This window comes from Hypanus sabinus, chromosome 21 (genome assembly GCF_030144855.1).
Source record: "Hypanus sabinus isolate sHypSab1 chromosome 21, sHypSab1.hap1, whole genome shotgun sequence".
NCBI lineage: Eukaryota > Metazoa > Chordata > Chondrichthyes > Myliobatiformes > Dasyatidae > Hypanus > Hypanus sabinus.
Window position 1 is genome coordinate 51334675 of NC_082726.1, and position 21881 is coordinate 51356555.

The window sequence follows — 21881 nt, forward strand, 5'->3', positions numbered from 1 at the left end:
ATAGTCCGAAGATATATTGGGTGGGTTAATTAATCATTGTGAATTGTCCCGTGACTAGATTAGGGTTAATGGGATTTTTTTCAGGGATACGCGCTGTAGCTCAAAGGGCTGGAAGGCCTACTCCGTGCTGTAACAAAAAAAAATAAAATGATGCTTTTCTAACAAAATGTATCACTTCATGTTTCCCCATATTATATTCCAATTTCTGCCCACTCGTTTACTCCCTACACATTCCTTTGAAGATCCTTTATCTCCTCCTCATAATTTGCTTTCCCACGTACTCCAGCATCTGACATTTCACAGAATTAATTGCTGATGTGACAGCAAGAAACCCACTTTGGCACGATAGAAAACAAAAATGAATCCAAATAAAGCCATTTGGCCTCAAAACAGACTTAGAACACAATTCCAAAACTTGCATTACAGTCTTACTACTAATGGGAAAGTGAAGTTGAGAGTACAGTTAGAGATACTTAGCTACTAAGATGTAGTGAGTTTTGAAGCAAGTATACAAAGTGGGCTAAATTGTTTATCCTTTTATGCTGGTTGATAAAAAGAAGTCTCTGTACTTCATGGGCTGGTTGTAAACCATTGGGGAGAAGTGGTCCTCTGTCACGAGCACCCATTTTGTGCAAGCTTAGCGCTCCCTGTTTTTGGAGCCATTGCCTCACAGTCTGATCTATTACAAAATCAAATGTTCACAAGTAGAGAATATAAACACAACAGACTGTAGATACTAGAATCTTGAGCAAGATATGTGTGGAGCAAGATCAACAGTTGATGTTTTGGGTCAAGTCCCCTTCACCTGGACAGCTAGCTGAAATGGCACAACACACACAGACAGAATGCTGGAAGAACTCAGCATGTTGATGTTGTCTGACCTGCTGAGCTCCCCCGGCATTTTGTGTGTGTTGCTCAAACAACTGCAGTCTCTCGTGTGTCTGGTTTCTATGATTCCTTTCACTGATAACATCAGGTTCAGATGAAAGGTCTCGACACAAAGTGTTCATTTCTCCACCGATGTTGCTCAACCTGCTAAGTTCCTCCAGCAGCTCTTATTTTTAAAGTAGATTTCCTTTTGTAAATATTTGTACTTTAGTATTGTAATATCCAGAGCTGTTGGTAAGAGGGGTTTGCTCTGATTTGGTCCAGAGATAGAATGAGTAACAAATTGCTAGCACAAATCTCATGCTACTTGGCAACTTCGAGAGAATAACGAGCATATTTACAGCCTGTGATTGTCTCATCCCGTTCCTTCAATGTCCACCACCTCTCCTGGTCCATCTCAGGGATCTGTGCTCATCTTTAACAAGCATCTTTGCTCCTCAGCTTCTAAACGGAGCAAAGTGATTGATGCAGCTTTCACTAAACCTGTTTATTGAGCAGGGTTCCAAGCCACCCTACCCACTTCACTGAGTGATCCTTAATCCCTCACATTGACGTCACGACCTTCAATCAGTAACCACATATGATCTCAACGTCAGCTGAAGCCAACAACAATATTTATGTTTGTGTCAAGGAAATGCCAGGTTCCTTGGAACCACATGGCTTTTTAAAGACGTGATTCTCCTCTGAGAGCACGAAGGCAGATTCTCAGTAGACTGAAACATTTAACACATTAGGCGACTCCTTTATATGCTTTATGACAACAGCTAGCCCACCACCACATGTGCTGAGTCTAATGCCTCAGAATGTAGTTTATTCTCTCTGAATTTTACAATGTTAAATCTATTGTTTTGTGGCAGCAGTACAGCATGTTCCAAAATTAACAAAGTGCAAAAAAAGAGAAAGAATAACGAGGGATTGTTCATGGATCATTCAGATATCTGATAGCAGAGGGTAAGAAGCTGTTTCTGAATTGTTGAGTGTGGGTCATGAAGAGGACGTACCCTCTTTTTATCACAGTCATCAGATACCTCCTCCTTGATGGCCGCAATGAGAGGTAAGGGCATGGCCTTCTCAATAACAAGAAGGTCCACTGAGATTTTAAGAAGCCAGCTCACCCTGACCTTCTCAAGGGCAATTAAAGATAGGTAATAAATGTTGGCCCTGCTGATTCTGATCTCCAAAGCAGAAGAGAAAAAGAATATGTCACTGTAATCTTCAGTCAGAATCTGCTGAATACCAAGGACAGACAAGATGTGTCAAAATTTGTCCTTCAGCAATGCTTCACAGCTGGATGTCCTAAATCACTTCTGATTCACCATCAACCACCCTGTGGAGGTTTTACAGCAAATACATACTTCACAACGTGTCATAAACAAGAAAAAAATCTGCAGATGCTGGAAATCCAAAGAACATACAATACACAAAATGCTGGAGGAACTCAGCAGGCCAGGCAGCATCTGTAGAAAAGAGTACAGTGAACGTCTTGGGCTGAGACTCTTCGGCAGGACTGAAGAAAAAAAAGATGAGGGGTAGACTTAAAAGGTGGGGGATGCGGAGGGACAAACACAAGTTGAGATGTGAAACCAGGAGTGGGACGGGTGAAGTAAAGAGCTGGGAAGTTGGTGAAAGAGATACAGGGCTGGAGAAGGGGGAATCTAATAGCAGAGGACAGAAGGTCTTGGAAGAAAGAAAAGGGGGAATGAGCACCAGAGGGAAGTGATGGGCAGGCAAGGAGATAAGGTGAGAGAGGGAAAAGGGGATGGGGAATGGTGAAAGGGGGTGAAGGCGTCACCGGAAGTTCAAGAAATTGATGTTCGTGCCATCAAGTTGGAGGCTACCCAGACAGAATATAAAATGTTGTTCCTCCAACCTGAGTGTGGCCTCATTGCCACAGGAGAGGAGGTGATGGATAGACATGTCAGAATGGGAATGGGAAGTGGAATCAAAATGGTTGGCCACTGGGAGATCTCGCTTTTTCTGGCGGATGGAGCGTAGCACTTGGTGAAGCGGTCTCCCAATCTACGTCGGGTCTCACCGGCATACAGGAGGCCACACTGGGTGCAGATGACCCTAACAGACTCGTGGTGACTTTATTTAGGGCATGATTTGACCATGTGTATCAATTAGTATGACAGTAATCCATCTAATTTGTGTGTACCTGTTAATTTCAAATGGTCATTTAAACCCATTAGTAATAATCAAACAGGGGGACAAAAAATAGTTAACAAGAACCATTATCTCTGTCTTTCCCATGCTAGGCTGGTTTAAAGCCAGCAGTGAGAAATAATCACTGTGTCATTCCACCATTCAAAGGTCAGCATATAAGGAGCAGTTGATGGTTCTGGACATGTACTCACTGGAGTTTAGAAGAATGATGAAAATCTCATTGAAACCAGTCAAATATTGAAAGGCCTAGACAGAGTGAACGTGGAAAGGATGTTTCCTGTCGTGGGGGAGTAGAAGACTAGACAGCACAGCCACAGCACACAAGGACGTGCCTTTAGAACGAGGAGGAATTTATTTAGCCAGAGGGTGGTGGCACAAGAGATCCATTGACACAAGAGATTCTGCAGATGTTGGAAATCCAGAGTAACACATACAAAATGCTGGAAGAACTCAGTGGGTCAGACAGCCTTAATGGAAAGGAATAAATAGTCGATGTTTTGGACCAAGATCTTTCTCCACTGGGGAATTCATGGCCTCAGACAGTTGTAGAGGCCAAATCATTGGGAATATTTAAAGCAGAGGTTGGTAGGTTCTTGATTAGTCAGGGTGTCAAAGGTTACAGGGAAAAGGCAGGAGAGTGGGGCTGAGAAGGATAATGAATCAGCCATGATGGAATGGCAGTGAAGACTCAATGGGCCAAATGGGCTGTTCCTTATTGTCTAAATGTCAGTGAGCACCTAAGGAAATAAGTAAATTGGTCTGGATCTGTCCATTTCTTGGGAAAGGTGTAAAGGGAGATTAGGGCACAGTCTACATTTCAGACGAGACTCGAGAGACTCTGCAGATATTGGAAACCTTAAGTAACACATACAAAATACTGGAGGAACTCAGCAAGTCAGGCAGCATCCATGGAGAGGAATAAACCATTGACATTTCAGGACTGGAAAGGAAGGAGGCAGAAGCCAGAATAAAGTAGTTTGGCGGTGGGGAGAGGAAGGAGAACAAGCTGGCAAGAGATAGGTGAGACCAGGTGAGGGGGAAGGTGTGTGGGGGCAGGAGAGGAGCATCATGTGGGAAGCTGTGAGGTGATAAGTTTAAAGGGCTGAAGAAGAAATCTGATAGGAGGGGTTAGTGGAGTTGGAGAACTGAAGGGAGGTGATGGGCAGTTTAGGAGGATCGGGAGGAGAAGGGGTGGAAAAACCACCAGTACTGGTGAATCTGGAGCAATCTGCTGGAGGAACTCAGCAGGTCAAGCAGCATCAGTAAGAGGAAAGGCATTGTCAAAATTGATTCCCTCCCACAGATGCTCCAGCAGGTTGTTTGTTGCTGCAAGTTCCAGAGGCTTGTGTTCAATAATTCAACTTTGCTTTTCTCCCCCAGACGATGGGAGATAATCTCCTGGCAAATACATCATTACTTACGGGGGGGAGGGGTGACCCAGTAAGAGTGAAAATGGATTTACAAGAGATGCAGGGAGTATGGGAATTAGATTTCAATGGCAGTATTCACAGGGGCATGCACAGGTCACTTGAAGAGAATGTAACTATTCACAGTGATCCGTGGGGGAGTGTGTCAGTATTCACAAGGATTCCTGAGGAATGTCTCAGTATTCATAGGGAATCCTGGGGTATACGTCAGTATTTGCTGCGGGACCACAGGGATGTGCCAATATCCACAAAAGCTTCTGAGGTAGTCCACATTCACAGGGGTCCCGGCATATGTGGGAGCAATCACAAGGGGACTTCTGGGTTTCTGTTTTCGAAAGGAATGTGTCAGTATTCACAAGGGGTTCAGGGGTAGCATGGCTATATCCACAGGGGTTCTCCTAGGAGGTGAATTATTCACAAGGAGTCCCCGGGGCGTAAGTCGATATTTGCAATACAAAATATAGACTGCATCAGAAGAGATGCAACAACCACACTCTACCAGAACAGACATTACATTCCCAAAGCACAAGAACAAGCAATGAAACTGCACATAGATCTGTAAATCAGTTAATTGTTCCTGACATTGCGTTACTGATTTATTAATTCCTTCATGTGGTTGCTGCTGGCAATTTATTGCCCATCCTTAAATGTTCTTGAGAAAGTGACAGTGAGCTGGTCTCCTGAATCACTGCCATCCATATGGTGGAGACCTTCCCAATGTCATTGCATGGGTAGCTCTCAGTGACAATGAAAGAATGGCGATATATTTTCTACTCAGAATGGTAGGTGTATGGGGAAGATTTGGTGCTTTTAAGTGCATAAACCTCTAGTTAGTGGAGATACAATCCTTGAAGATTTAGCCCTAGATAAAATAAACCAGTTTGTGGAATATTAGGAGATAGATTTGTACTTACATTGTCCATTGTAATTTCTCATTTTTGATCGAGCTGTACAAAACCTGTAGAGACACAAAAAATGGAGACAGAACAAAATAAGATTCTTGGACATCAAAGGTGATCCTGCAAGAAGAAAACTGTACAGTTTTTGAATCTCCTTGGCTAATCGTTCTTTCATTGGCTTCAGAGATAGTGAATCCACGTCAAGAGGTAAGCCACCACAGAATAAAATTGCACAGTTTTGAACCTCTTCAGCTAAATGTCGTTTTGTTGGCTTCAGAAATTGTGAGTCCACGCCAAGTGGCAAGCCACCAGGGAGCACAACGCAGAGGAGATTGCATCTTTGGAGACAATGCCTGTTGGGTGGGATGTTAAACCGGAGATAATGTCTGATAACCAAGCACAAGTGTTATAACTGTGGAGACGGCGTGTTGATTGTTCTGGGAAAAATAGGGTAAAAAAAAACCTGTAGGTCTTACATCATTCCAGTTTTGTCAAAAACAGTTATGTATAACAAAAGCAATGTGAAAATATTGTGTCTGTATATTTTTGAAAGAGATATCTAATTGTCTTTAATAGTTTGTTTTATATGGAGGAATATGATTATATCATTGACTTCTAAATCTGATTGATTTATTCATTAGTCCCTCTACATGAGAAAAAATGCCCTTCAAATTATTTTGACACAATCCTAACCAATTCCATCTGTGTTTCTTTTGTGACACGGTTCTACACGAATACTTAGCAAAACACTACTCACCACAGCGTTCTGAGTGATTTCTCTACAGCCAGTTATTACAAAAAACACGAACCAAATTTGCTATTAAACTTAATTATGCTTAGATGTGCTATATGCTACAGATAATATGTATCAGGGTGGGACAGAAAGAGATGATGGACAGCAGTCTGGTTTGATTCATTTGGCTGAGCACAAGCTTTGACTGATGCAGCTGCGGGACCGGTTGGCCAACCCACAAAGTCTGTGTCAACCATCATGAACCCTATTACACCAGTTGTACACTAACCTAAATACAAGAGATTCTGCAGATGCTGGAAATCTTGAGGAACACACACAAAATGGGTGCAGTGATTAGCACAAATGCTATTATAGTGCGGGGTGTCGGAACTCAGAGTTAAATTCTGGTGCCCCTTGTATGTCTTCCCCGTGGAATGTGTGTGTTTTCCTCAGCTGCTCCAGTTTCCTTCCTCAATCCAAGGACATACCAGGTAGATTAAATTGGTCATTGTAAATTGTTTCATGATTAAGTTAGAGTTAAGTTAGGGTTGCTGAGGCAGCATGACTCGAAGGGCTGGAAAGATCTACTTTTGTACTTTGTGCTGCATCTCTCAATAAATAAAATGCCAGAGCAAGTCACTTGGCATCTATGGAGGGAAATACACAGTAAATGTTTTGATCTGAACCCATTTTTATTAGTCCTGATGAAGGGTCTCAGCCCAAAACATCAACTATGTATTCCCCTCCTTAGCGCTGACCTGGGTGTTAGCAGCTCTGCTAGTATGATCCACTCCTACCACATAACAACAAACGCCAGTGATATTAAACCTGATTCTGATTCGACTAGTGTGCTCCTGCCTCTTGTTCAACTGAATTGAGTAATTAGCAGAGACACAGACCTGAATGATCAATTGATTGAGGGAGATTTGGGGGAGGGAGCCCCCAAATGGAGGTAGATATTTTGAGTGAATTGGATTTTCTTTACTAGATCTGTTAGAAGCTTGATCTAACGGGCTGGATGTTTTGTTTTTATTGAGTAATTCAAACTTAAAAAGGGTTCTAGAAGTAAGCCTAGCAATTATAGACCTGTCAGTTTGACATCAATGGTGGGTAAATTAATGGAAAGTATTCTTAGAGATAGTATTGATAATTATCTGGATAGACAGGATCTGATTAGGAGTAGCCAGCATGGATTTGTGCGTGGAAGGTCATGTTTGACAAACCTTATTGAATTTTTTGAAGAAGTTACGAGGAATGTTGACGAGGGTAAGGCAGTGGATGTAGTCTATATGGACTTCAGCAAAGCCTTTGGCAAAGTTCCACATGGAAGGTTAGTTAAGAAGGTTCAGTCGTTAGGTATTAATGCTGGAGTAATAAAATGGATTCAACAGTGGCTAGATGAGAGATGCCAGAGAGTAGTGGTGGATAATTGTTTATCGGGATGGAGGCCGGTGACCAGCGGGGTGCCTCAGGGATCTGTTTTGGGCCCAATGTTGTTTGTAATATACATAAATGATCTGAATGATGGGTGGTAAATTGGATTAGTAAGTATGCCGATGATACTAAGGTAGGAGGTTTTGTGGATAATGAGGTGGGTTTTCAAAGCTTGCAGGGAGATTTATGCCGGTTAGAAGAATGGGCTGAATGTTGGCAGATGGATTTTAATGCTGAGAAGTGTGAGGTTCTACATTTTGGCAGGAATAATCCAAATAGAACATACAGGGTAAATGGTAGGGTATTGAGGAATGCAGAGGAACAGAGAGATCTAGGAATAACAGTGCATAGTTCCCTGAAGGTGGAGTTTCATGTAGATAGGGTGGTGAAGAAGGCTTTTGGAACGCTGGCCTTTATAAATCAAAGCACTGAGTACAGAAGTTGGGATGTAATGTTAAAATTGTACAAGGCATTGGTAAGGCCAAATTTGGAATATTGTGTACAGTTCTGGTCACCAAATTATAGGAAAGATATCAATAAATTAGAGAGAGTGCAGAGACGATTTACTAGGATGTTACCTGGGTTTCAGCACTTAAATTACAGAGAAAGGTTGAACAAGTTAGGTCTCTATTCATTGGAGCGTAGAAGGTTGAGGGGGGATTTGATCGAGGTATTTAAAATTTTGAGAGGGATAGATAGAGTTGATGTGAATAGGCTGTTTCCATTGAGAGTAGGGGAGATTCAAACGAGAGGACATGATTTGAGAGTTAGGGGGCAGAAGTTTAAGGGAAACATGAGGGGGTATTTCTTTACTCAGAGAGTGATAGCTGTGTGGAATGAGCTTCCTGTAGAAGTAGTAGAGGCCAGTTCAGTTGTGTCATTTAAGGTAAAATTGGATAGGTATATGGACAGGAAAGGAGTGGAGGGTTATGGGCTGAGTGGGGGTAGGTGGGACTAGGTGAGATTAAGAGTTCGGCATGGACTAGGCGGGCTGAAATGGCCTGTTTCCGTGCTGTGATTGTTATATGTTATATGGTTACTGAATTTGAAGTTTGAGTGAGCTTGATATATTGGATCATGCCAACAGATTAATGACATTTTTCCTATTACTGACAAGCCAAGGGAAAAATTAAAACAACACAATCCTTGGGTATACATTTGGATGCATGGCTATAAGCTATAACAAGGAGCAGTGTGATGTTTGAAGGTATACTGTGCCTTTCCCCGTTACGAGGAATAGTGTTTATTTTTGACCCATTTGGACTAAAACTGATTTTTAAGTGTTTCCTGCAATTCTCCAAACACCTCAAAATAATTCATGGAATAATAGCTACCCATTCAAGCTCTAAACAGTGAAAATTCCCTTGGAGCACAGCAATGTCCAGTGTTAAGTTATGTGTAGTTATTTGGTTGACAACTGGTTACTGTGTGTATCGGTTTGTGGAACTGGGCCCCATAGGGGATTTGGTGACCACATTGGGTTGTGGGCTGCCTCTCTTCTCTGAGGGTGTAATCTAATTAAAGACCAGGCCATCAAGATAGCAGGCAGTGCAAGAATCTTTACCCAACGTAACGACAGTATCCTTGGACGACAAAATTCTATTGATGTATAGCCCTCTGTCTAATCTAAAAACATTCAGACATGCATGTAGTAGATAGGAAATATTTAGAGGATATTGGCCATGCAAATGGTTGGCATGGATGAGTTGGGGCGAAGGGTCTGTTCCTGCACTGTATGACAAGCCCTTCCAACAAGTTACACCCATGTGATCAATCCACCTACCAGCCCGTGTGTCTTTGGAATGTGGGGGGAAGCTGGAGCACCCAGACAAAACACATGCATTCACAGGGAGAACACACAAACTCCTTACAGAGAGCGGTCAAATTGAACTTGGGTCAACTGCGCTGTAATAGTCTAACACCAATTACTATGCTACCATGAGTTGCTATGATGAAAATTACTGCAGATTTTGTCTTATTTGTTCAGAATATGTGAACTGTATGAGTAGCGACATCTGCTACTCATTCTGAACAATAAAGATTGCATTACTTTGCATCTACAGGAACACAGTCTGGTTTAGAATGGCTGTTTTTCCTTAGCAAATCAGAAGAGATTTTATAATAATTATTACTAGATAGAAATTCCAGAATATTTATTTACTTGAAGGCAAATCACCATCTATTATCCTGGGAATGCTTCAAGTTCAGTATGTGCTGCGTCTGCGAGACTGGTTTCGACGGAGCTTTCATTGTGTGCTGCGTCTGCGAGGCTGAGTCGGGCAGCGCTGTGGAAGTCCACAGCGGGGGTATTCCCTTCTGCCGCCGGCGTGGGATGGCGAGTCTGTCGGGACCCTTGTGGGAACTGTGTGGTGATTTCTTTTGAATTTATAGTCCTTTAACATCTTTGGACTATTTTTACTGTGCCCATGGTCTTTTTTTTAAATCAATTATGCTATTGTTTGCACTGTTGTAACTATATGTTGTAACTATGTGGTTTTGTGCAGGTCTTGTAACTTTAGTTTCTGGTCTTGTTTTGTCTGGTGGATTTGGAGCTCCTTTCCGGGAAACGCGCTAAGAATGTAGTGCAATATTAATACGCAGCAGCCTCTCCGGACTCTGGACTGGGGATTGCCAAACGTTATGTAGATTTTCTGGTGTAGTCTGTTTTGTCATATGCTTTTGTGATATCATTCTGGGGGAACGTTGTCTCATTTTTAAACTGCATTGCATTTGTGGTTTCTAAATGACAATAAACTGAATCTGAATCGGAAGTTCAATGCTCTGTTCCAAGACAAACCCAGTTGTCTTATTCACCATGTTCTCATACGAGTTTTGATGAAAAGCCTCTAATCTGAAATGTGATCTCTCCTCCTCCTTCCACAGACACTGTCTGCTCTGCTAAGTTCTTTTTAATACTTTCTGGTTTTATTTCAAGCAAGCATACACTACTGTATCAAATTAATGTACAGTGCCTCATTCAATGAGCAGGCAAGAAAATAGTCACATCCCAGTTACCAAGTGACTGATATACAGCATCTTGATTGAGAGCAGAATATTGTCTCTTGAAAGAAGAGAAGGGGGTACAGGAGTCCTGGGTCCCACACCAGCAGGGTCAGGACAATTATTATCCTTGAACTATCAGCCTCCCTAATCAGTATGGACAACTTCACTTACCTTAACCCTAACCTGTTTCTACAAACGACAGACTCACTTTCAATGATTCTATAACTCATCTTCTCAGTATTATTTATTTTATTTACAATTTGTCTTCTTTTGCATGTTGGTTATTTGTCACGTGTGTAGCTTTTCCATCAAATTCTATTGTATTTCTCTGTTCTACCATAAATGCCTGCAAGAAAAATGCGTTTCAAGGTAGTATATGATAATACTTGCATATTTTGATAATAAATATACTTTGAACTTCGAATGTTCCGTGGGATCAGGGCTTCATTTTAACATGTCTGAGAAGTTTAGCATTGTTGTTCAGCTGTAGCCTGGAGTTTGAACAGTTTCAATCTTCCAACAGAGGGATAGCTCACAGCACCACTAGTCTTTTCAGCCAGGTAAATAAACCATGCCGATCTCCATTATTTAAAGTTTGCTTTAGGCTGACATCAAACCTTCTAAAATCTTGTACCCTGGCACTTTGATAGTACTGGACTAGCAGAATTTTAGGGCTATTTGATGTAAAGCCTATTAATACCCCAACATATTTTTAACTGGCTTCTTCAGTATGTCATACTGTATTATTATAAATTTTCCAATGAAACCAGTAAGTTTAAAGGGAGCAAAAGCAGCCGACGATGTTAAGCCGCAGTCTCACAGCATTTTCTTGCCCTTTACAATGTTTAGGTAATTGGAACAACTTTGCTTAGGGACTCCGACTACTCCTTCATTCTCCCGAATTCTCTTAAAGAAACTAAACTCCCAAGGAGATCTGAACGAGGAAAGTAGGAATGTTTTTTTTTATAAAAGAGTCAGTCAACTCCCTCATGGGCATGAGCCTCCTAACATTCAAGGACATCTTCAAAAGACGAGGTCTAAAAAGGCAGCATCCATCCTGAAGGACCCCCACTACCCAGGACATGCCCTCTTCTCAATAATAACATCAGCAAAAAGCTACAGGAGCTTGAAGATGCACACTCAATGTTTTAGAAACAGCTTCCTCCCCTCCAGATTCTTGAAAGGTCAATGAACCCATAAACACTACCTTATTACTTCTGTTCTCTTTTAGCAGCCCCCCCCCCCCCCCGCACACACACACACACACACACATATATACTTATACATATACATCGTATATATTTAATGACATATGTCAATGATAATAAACCTGATCTTAAAAAGGAATATTGAGGAGCTACAAACCACCGAACTACAGCAAAGTTCCATATGAAAGTCTGTGCCACGCACACAGCTCGCTGTGCCCAAATACTAAGACAGGTCCTTAACACCCGACTTAAGTCCCCCCTTTAAATATATTTGAGGGTTTTTGGGAGACAGGTCAGATGGATTTGCTGGCCATTGCTGGAGCTGCAGATATCTTCTGTTCCGTGGAACTCAGTTTGCAGCTCTGATGTAATGTTAGGATCACAATACCTGTTCTATCTTCACAGAGCCTAAATGAAACAAACTGCTCCTTCAGCCCATACAGAGCACACACATTCCCGAGTAGGGATAATACTTTTCCTGCCACAATATTATCATTACAGGTTACACAGAAATCTGAAAGGTTGAGTTCAACTCCCTGGTTTGACAACACACTGACCTTGGTTGGATGATGCTTTTATTTCAATATAGGGCTGGGCTGCTGCTTTTCTGACTTACGAAGTGCTGGAGTTGTGAAGAGTTCTTGGGAATAGAATGTTGTAGCAATCTGGTGGGGTGTACAGGGTGGGTAGAGCACCTCTACTCTGCACAGGTTTCACAGTGCACTCAACAGAACAGAGTGCGAATTGCTGGAATGTCAAACAGCACCAGGCAGCGCAGTAGCTTAGGCAGGGCAGCGCCACCGTCGCGTGGCAGTTACCACAACGCTTTACAGCACGAGCTGTAAGATTGGGATTCAGTTCCCGCCACTTGCCTGTGAGTTTCCTCCAGCTGTTCCAGCTTCCTCCCGCACTTCAAAGAGTTACAATTAAGGTTAGTAAGTTGTGGCCATATTATGTTGGTGCCAGAAGTGTGGCAATATTTGCCACTGCCCGCAGCACGATCCTCACAGATTTGATTTGACATACCGTGAAAAGCAACCTAATTCTTTATTTTTAATCTGCAAGGCTCGGACTCGAGCTCTTCAGCCCGCCACATCCATGCTAACCATCTACACTGAACCCAGCACTTGTTCTGTAGCCTTCTATGCTTTAGCAATTCAGGAGCTCCTCCAGATACTCTTCGTGAGAGTGCCTGCCTCCATCATCCATTCTAAATACCCTATGGGTAACAAAATTCTTCTTCATTTTCCCTCTTCCTCTTCAGAATCATTATCAGGTTTAATATCACTGGCATATGTCATGACTTATATCTATTTTTTAAAAATTAAGTAAGTAGTGCAAAAAGAGGAAACAGTGCAGAAGTAGTGTTCATGGGTTCAATGTTCATTCAGAAATTGGATGGCAGAGGGGAAGAAGCTGTTCCTGAATCATTGAGTGTGTGTCTTCAGGCTTCTGTACCACCTCCCTGATGGTAGTAGTGAGAAGAGGCCATGCCCTGCGTGATGGGAGTGCTTAATGATGGATGCTGCCTTTTTTAAGGCATCACTCCTTGAATACGCCCTGGAAGCTGGGGAGGCTAGTGCGCATAATGCTGACTGAGTTTACAACTTTCTGCAGCTTATTTTGATCCTCTGCGATGCCCACATCCCAGACAATGATGCAGCCGGTTAGAATGCTCTCCACACGACATCCATAGAAGTTTGCACGTGTCTTTGGTGACATACTAAATCTCCACAAACTCCTAATAAAACTTAGCTGCTGTTGTGCCTTTATAGCTGCATCGATATGTAGGGCTCAGGATAGATCCTCAGAGATATTGACACCCAGGATTGTTCACCCTTTCTTTCAAAGAGGGCTGGTGTATGTTCCATCGTCTTACCCTCTCTGAAGTTCACAATTACTTCTTTGGTCTTCTTTGCTCAACACCACTCAACTAGCTGATATATCTCACTCCTTTGCCCTAAATCTATAGACTCTAGCTTCTGATGCCTGTGTCATGGGGACAAGCTATCTCCTTTCTGTGCCGTTCATTAATGTTATTTATTCCCTGATGTGAACTGGAGTGCAGGAGTTGAATATCAAATCAGGAGGAAAATGGGAAGAGGAGGAGAGGAAATGGGTTTTAACAACAAAACAAAATATAATAAATGACACATTTTAGTAAACAGTTTGAAGACCTGGGAACGCATGAAGAATCTCCATCTGAAACATCAGCTTCCCTCCACAGATGCTGCCGGACCCAGTGAGTTCCTCCAGTACATTTTGTTTACTCTATGGAACTTCACGCTCAATTTATGACTGAGAGGCTGACTGGCAATTAACGAATTGTCATACTAAACTTTCAGAGGCAAATTTAATGGCAACTAGTGCACAAGCGCATCTTGGAGTTTATAACATCGAATGTTTTGCCGCAAAATCAGCTGCGGAAAAGCACAATCTAACCAGCTGAAGGTGGAGCCGTAATTCACTGGAACTGCCTCCTCGCCTGCACCTTAATCATGCCGTGTGTCACACACCATTCATTCGGCTATGCTAGGGGAGAGAAAGCCATTCTTTCACGTCACGAATGGAATGAGTCCATTCACTGGCCACCACAGCCAGCAATATTTCTCAGCGGCTCTGCGTTTTACGTGAATGCACGGGCAACAGTTCCCGGCGCTCTGGTACCGAGGCTGCTGCACCACCTTTAAAGCAACACACACAAAATGCTGGATGAACTCAGCCGGTTAGGCAGCATCTATGGAAATGAATAAACAGTCGATGCTTCGGGCCGCGACCCTTCCTCGGGACCACGTTTAAATCCCCGGATTGGTGATAGCACCATATCCACGGCTCGTTCCTTTCAATCCAGCAAGTCTTTTCCACTGCTTCGTGGGACTCGGGGGGAATAGAAACAACGTTCAGCTAACCCGCTTGGGAATTGCAGCGGAGTGGGGGGGGGGGGGAGGGGGAATCGAGGAGGGGGCTGTCCTATCCATCTTGGTGGTTGCTCCCAGATGCGGATTCTATAGACCCTGCCCTTCTGAATAAATACTGCAATGCACCAAACCAAAACTGATTCCCCTTCCCCCCCTCCACCCACCCCTCTCCTTCCCTCGGGCGAAAGCCACTACACCCACTTCCAAGCACCCCAGGGAATTTTCTCTCTGCGGCTTTCCAACACAGGGTAGCAGGTGGAAAACGCGCCGGATTTCAGATGGAAATTGGACGGTCATCCAAATTTTTGCAACGGGATAATTCTGATTATTTACAAGAGCACGGGATTGCTCGCACCACACTCCTACAGACACTTGATTAGGTTTTGCTTTCTTCTCCAATTCTTGCCAGTCCGTAGCCGGTTTCTTTTTTTTACATTTGCGAAACAGGGAGCCGCGCGGCAAGGTGTAAATGCCCGTGAAATCCTCCCGCAGCCCCCGTTTACCTTCTGCTTGCTGCGGAGTTTTGACATTCCCTGTGGCCCCAGTGACTTGGAGCGTTGTGGGGGTCGGTATCGAAAGGTGTCTGCCCCATAGTAATCCCGGTTGTAACGAGCCCCCGCTGACCGGAGCTGCAGGCTGCCGCTCGTGTGAACGCTGTTCAGTCCGATCATAGCTCCCCGTCTCTGCAAATGCGCGGAGCAGGCTTCGCAGCGCCGAGGTCTCTCTGGATGTGCCGAATAATCGCAGACTCTGGTGTGATTCACGCTCCCCTTTATCTCCACTGACAACCCTGCACTTGCCTCTGTTTGGGATTAGCATGTAGTGGTAAACTTGGCGCCTTGCCGAGAGCTGTTGCCCTGCCTCTGCGAGAAACAGTGGGGTCAGCTCTTCCCAAGAGAGGCTCCTCGCTCCCGCCCGCCCGGTCTGTTTGTATTGCTACTTGGCAAGTGTCAGCGTTTAATTAGCGCTGTAGCCAACGCCGAGGGCTTAATAGAGAAACATCTGGCTTCGTACGTAGGTTGGGATTTTTAAGAAAAAAATACACAGGCAGATTTACAAGTGATATGTTTTCCTTAGAAGGAACACCCACACTTTAAATGCCTGGTGCTCTCCATCCGCCCTTCGGGCTGGCAAATGCCACCCCAGCAAGCCACCCCCAGAGCTACAAGACCAAGTCTTTTACTTAAAAATTACAATATAAATCCATAATATTCTGCAGACGCTCAGCAGGTCAGGCAGCATCTGTGGTAGAAATAGAAGGTGTTGGACCCTTCCTCAGAACAGTTCCCCTTTCAACAGATGATGCCTGACCTGTTGAGTGCTTTCAGCAACACATATAAAACTCGGTAGGTCAATCAGCATCTACGGAAGCAAGGGGACAGCTGACATTTTGGGCCAAGGCCATTCATCAGGACTGGAAAGGAAAATGCAGACGCCAGACCCCAGGCTTCAGCCCCTTTCCTTTTCCCGTCCCGATAAAGGGTCTCGGCTCAAAATATGAACTGCTGCCTGACCCGCTGAGATCCTCCAGCATCTTGTGTGTGCTTCTCAAGGTTTCCAGTATCTGCAACATCGCTTGTGCCGGAGTGTTTTCAGCACTTTCCATTGTTAGTTCAGATTTCTGGCATGTACAAGCTTTTATTATCTAAAACCACTTTAACGACAGCAAAAATATCTCATGGAAGGTTATCAAAGAAAAACTGATGACGCCCAAGAGGCAAAGTTTACAGATACAAGTTCAAGTTTATTTTTCTCACTGGCATACATAAACAGGGCATACATTAGATGAAAAGTAGCTTGTTGCTACAGCTTATTACTAGAGCTTTGTAGGATTCTGTTAACAGGGCAGAGGGAAAGAATTCCGCAGGTACATGAAGGCATCGCCTTTAATGGTGTGTTATTATACTCTGAGATGATTAAGAGGCTGGAACTGGAGAAGCAGAGTCTTAGAGAGAATAGGAACAGAAAGGCCCTTCAGCCCATCAAGTCTAAACCATCAACCACTCATTTACTCTAACATTTCTTAACCACACAGGTCCCACTCTCTTCTTGCTGCTGCCATCAGAAAAAAGGCAAGGGGGCTTCAGGACTCTCAGTACCAAGTTCAGGAACAGTTATTACCCCTCAAACATCAGGCTCTTGAACCAAGGGGATAACTTCACTCATTGAAAAGATCCCACAATCTATAGACTCAATTTCAAGGACTCCTAGTCTCATGTTCTCTATATTTATTATTTATTATTTTTTTCCTTTTGTATTTGCACAGTTTGTTGTCTTTTGCACACTGGTTGAACACCCAAGTTGGTGTGGTCTTTTATTGATTCTATTATGATTATTATTCGATTAAGGATTTATTGAGAATGCCTGCAAGAAGATGAAGCTCAGGGTTGTATATGGTGATATCGATGTACTTTGATAATAAATTTACTTTGAGCTTTGAATTTTAATCTTAGAGCATTAGCAAAGTGAAAGAGAAGGAGCTGGGGGTGAGGGGCAGTTGAAGCACGAAGAGGATTAAAAACAAGGGCAGCAATTTTCAATGGAGCCAGGGTTAGTGGGAAGCAGCATGGATCAGAGCAATGGTTGGGATGAAAATTACACTGTTTGTCACTTGCAATTAATTCCCAGTATTTATCCCAGTCCTATTGATGGTGTAAACTCAGTAACACAATCTTTCACTGGATCATGGTCAAGAGAATGCAGAACCAAGCACGTTTCATATTAAACCAGCCCACGTTATGCTACACCATGGCAGTATATTAAACTAGCCGAATGCATTCTGGACCATGCACAATGCCTATTAAACCATGCATAGAGCATATTAAACCAGGCACCATTTACAAGACCATGTACAGTGCATATTAAATCTGCTCACTGTACACTGCACCACACAATGCGTTTTAAAGTACTATTCCGAACATCCAAACTCACTATACACAGTCTACACTGTGTACATCAAACTTCCCCATTGTCTACAGGAATATACACCATGTGTACTAAACCCCTAAAGTGCACAGTCTATAGTAAACAAAACACATTCTGTACTGGGCTAAGTACAATAGATATTAAACAAATACTCTGCACATGGAGCTATACTATGCCTATTAAAGCAGTAAACTAGCACAGCACAATTTAATCCATCCCACTATATTGTACAATGCACTGTACATACTGTATTAATCCACACACTGACAATTCATTGGCTATTTCTCCAGTAATACTCTCTAAAATGCATTTTAAACCAACACCCTGTACACTGGGCCATACAGTACACTCCATCTTTGCAAGGCAATGCATTACATAGTAAACTAGTGCTCTATGTTCTAGATCACACACTGTTATTACACCAAGCTCGCCATATACTGGACTATGCAGGGCAAATTAATCCAGGACATTGGTCCATGTAGTGCATTTAATCCAGCACTCTGTATATTGATCACTAAAGTGCATATTAAACTGTATCTGAACTATACAATATTTAATAAACCAAATGCAGTTTATATTAGACAGTACATATAAATTTAGCATACAAACCGTGGAAGATTTAAACAGTATACCACACTGTGCAATGCATACTAAACAAGCAGGTGCTCAACATAGTAGAACATGCTCAACATATTAAACAACCCTTTGTACACCAATGTTCATTTGGAACCCTATATACTGGATCTTGCAGTGCATTTAGTCCAAGGGCACTGCACACTGAAATATCCACAGTGTATGCTTAACTAAGTTGTACATAGTTAACCAAGTTCAATCTATTTTCAGAATCAGAATCAGAATCAGAATCAGACTTTGATCGCCAAGTACCTGTACACATACAAGGAATTTACTTCTGACAGATGTTGTCTCTCTGCTCATAACAATAATAATGATAAATATAAATGAAAATATAGATTATACATACAAGTAGTGCAATCCCATTTGTACCATTTGCTGTATGTTAAAACTTGCACACCATATACTGAACCTTGTACAGTGGTTGTACCAAATTTTAAGCTACTGTAAGATTAATCCAACCCTTCCTTCCCACATAGCTCTTAATTTTTCTTTCCTCCATGTACCTAAGATTTTCTTAAATCTCATTGAAGCATCTGCCTCTATCACCACCCCGGTAATGTGTTTCAAACACTCACTACTTCTCTGTGTAAAAAAAAAACTCTGCCCTATACTTTCCTCCTGTCACCCTAAAATTATGGCCCCTCAGATTAGCCATTCCACCCTGGAAAAAGTGAAGTGGCTACCTATCCATGCCACTTATTATTTTATACATCTCTGTCGAGTCTCCGCTCGCCCTCCTTCACTCCAAGGAGAAAAGCTCTAGCTCACTCGAGTTCTCATTGCTGATACAGGTACTTTGACCAGGATACTCCACGAGCACCACCCAAACCCTCCATTTCTACCAGCAAAGAGGCCAAGAGCAGCTGGAGCATATGAACACCACAACCTGCAGCTTTCCCTCCACCATCCTGACATGGAAATACATTAGAACTCCTTCACCACTTCACGTCTAAGTGCGAAAACTCCCTGCCCAACAGCACTGTGTGTGTGGGGGGGGGGGGGGGGGGGTACATTCCCCACCGGTTCCAGAGCTGCTCTGCCGTTGCCTTCTCAAGTGTAATTGGAAGTCAATGTCAGTCTTATCAGTAATGCTTGAAATATGGATAAACAAACAGTGTATATTAAATCTGAATCACATAATATAGCACACACAAACTGCTGGAGGAGCTCAGCAGGGCAGGCAGCGTCCATGGAGAGGAATAACACCTCATATTCCATCTGGTTAGCCTCCATCCTTACGGCATGAACATCAATTTCTCTAACTTCTAATAATGTCTTCTCCCTCCCTCTTCTCTTTATCTCTATTCCCATTCTGGTTCCCATTTCATTTTCACTTCTCCTCACCTGCCTATAACATCCCTCTGGAGCCCTCCCTCCTATGGTCCACTCTCCTCTCCTATCAGATTCTCCCCTTCTTCAGCATTTTACTTTTTCCACCCATCACCTCTGAGCTTGTCAATTCATCCACTCTCCCCCACCCACCTTCCATCCTCTTCAGATGGCATCACCTATCACCTTCGAGCTTGTAGTCCTTCCTCCCCACCCCACCCCCCAACCTTCTTATTCTGGCTTCCTTTCCCTTTCTCTCCCATCCTGATGAAGCGTCTTGAGCCAAAACAACTCTTTATTCCTCTCCATAGATGTGCCTGATCAGCTGAGTCCTTCCAGCATTTTGTGTGTGTTCCTCTGGATTTATAGCATTGCAGAACCTCTTGTGTTGATCATACAGTGTATACTGCTCTGTATTCAGCATACGTGAAATCACGTTTTCTGTATTGCAGCCTAACAGAATGCAAATACAGCCATGAAACACTATAATAACAAGTTCTTATATATAACAAAATGGAAACCATTATTACACTCACCATAGTCAAAAATGCACACACTGTGTTCCATCACATGACAAATGTAGTGAATCATGAATGCTGGACACTAGAGCAAGTACACTTTCTCCCAGAACACTGTGAATGTCAATCATCTGTGCTATACAGAAGGCTGAGCATCCGCCATTCACTACACTACACTATCACATACAACAAATCATGACAGTACACAACTTCACACACTACAAATCACTACAGTACACTGTCACACACAACAAGTCACTGCAGTACACTATCGCACACTACAAATCACTACAGTACACTGTCTGTCACACACTACAAATCACTGCAGTACACTACGTCACACACAACAAATCACTACAGTACACTAACACATACAACAAATCACTGCAGTACACTACGTCACACACTACAAATCACTACAGTACACTGGCACACACAACAAATCACTACAGTACACTGTCTGTTAAATACTACAAATCACTACAGTACACTGTCTGTCACACACAACAAATCACTACAGTACACTGGCACACACAACAAATCACTACAGTACACTGTCACACACTACAAATCACTACAGTACACTACGTCACACACAACAAATCACTACAGTACGCTACGTCACACACTACAAATCACTGCAGTACACTGGCACACACAAATCACTACAGTACACTATCACACACAACAAATCACTGCAGTACACTCTGTCACACACTACAAATCACTACAGTACACTGTCTGTCACACACTACAAATCACTACAGTACACTGTCACACACAACAAATCACTACAGTACACTGGCACACACTACAAATCACTACAGTACACTGTCACACACAACAAATCACTACAGTACACTCTCTGTCACACACAACAAATCACTACAGTACACTATGTCACACACAAATCACTACAGTACAATGTCACACACAACAAATCACTACAGTACTGTGTCACACACTACAAATCACTGCAGTACACTACGTCACACACAACAAATCACTATATTACACTATGTCACACACAAATCACTACAGTACAATGTCACACACAACAAATCACTACAATACACTATGTAACACACAACAAATCACTACAGTACACTGTCACACACAACAAATCACTACAGTACACTATCACACACAACAAATCACTGCAGTACACTGTCACACACAACAAATCACTACAGTACTCTCTCTGTCACACACAACAAATCACTACAGTACACTATGTCACACACAAATCACTACAGTACAATGTCACACACAACAAATCACTACAGTACTGTGTCACACACTACAAATCACTGCAGTACACTACGTCACACACAACAAATCACTACAGTACACTGTCTGTCACACACTACAAATCACTGCAGTACACTGTCACACACAACAAATCACTACAGTACACTGTCACACACTACAAATCACTACAGTACACTACGTCACACACAACAAATCACTACAGTACACTGTCACACACAACAAATCACTACAGTACACTGGCACACACCACAAATCACTACAGTACACTACGTCACACACTACAAATCACTACAGTACACTGGCACACACAACAAATCACTACAGTACACTGTCTGTCACACACTACAAATCACTACAGTACACTGTCTGTCACACACTACAAATCACTACAGTACACTACGTCACACACAACAAATCACTACAGTACACTGTCACACACAACAAATCACTACAGTACACTGGCACACACCACAAATCACTACAGTACACTCTCTGTCACACACAACAAATCACTACAGTACACTA

The 21881-nt window shown here is 42.7% G+C and overlaps 1 protein-coding gene across 8 annotated transcripts in view; it reads right to left on the bottom strand.

Moving 5' to 3' along the window:
- LOC132379043 (PH and SEC7 domain-containing protein 1-like) overlaps nucleotides 1-21881 on the bottom strand; it is a 222282-nt gene that overhangs the window by 36016 nt on the left and 164385 nt on the right. For all 8 annotated transcript variants that reach the window (XM_059946520.1, XM_059946519.1, XM_059946523.1 and 5 more), the window contains one exon: nucleotides 5396-5439. In XM_059946520.1, coding sequence (XP_059802503.1) covers nucleotides 5396-5439 — 44 coding nt within the window. The remainder of the gene's footprint in view (nucleotides 1-5395; nucleotides 5440-21881) is intronic.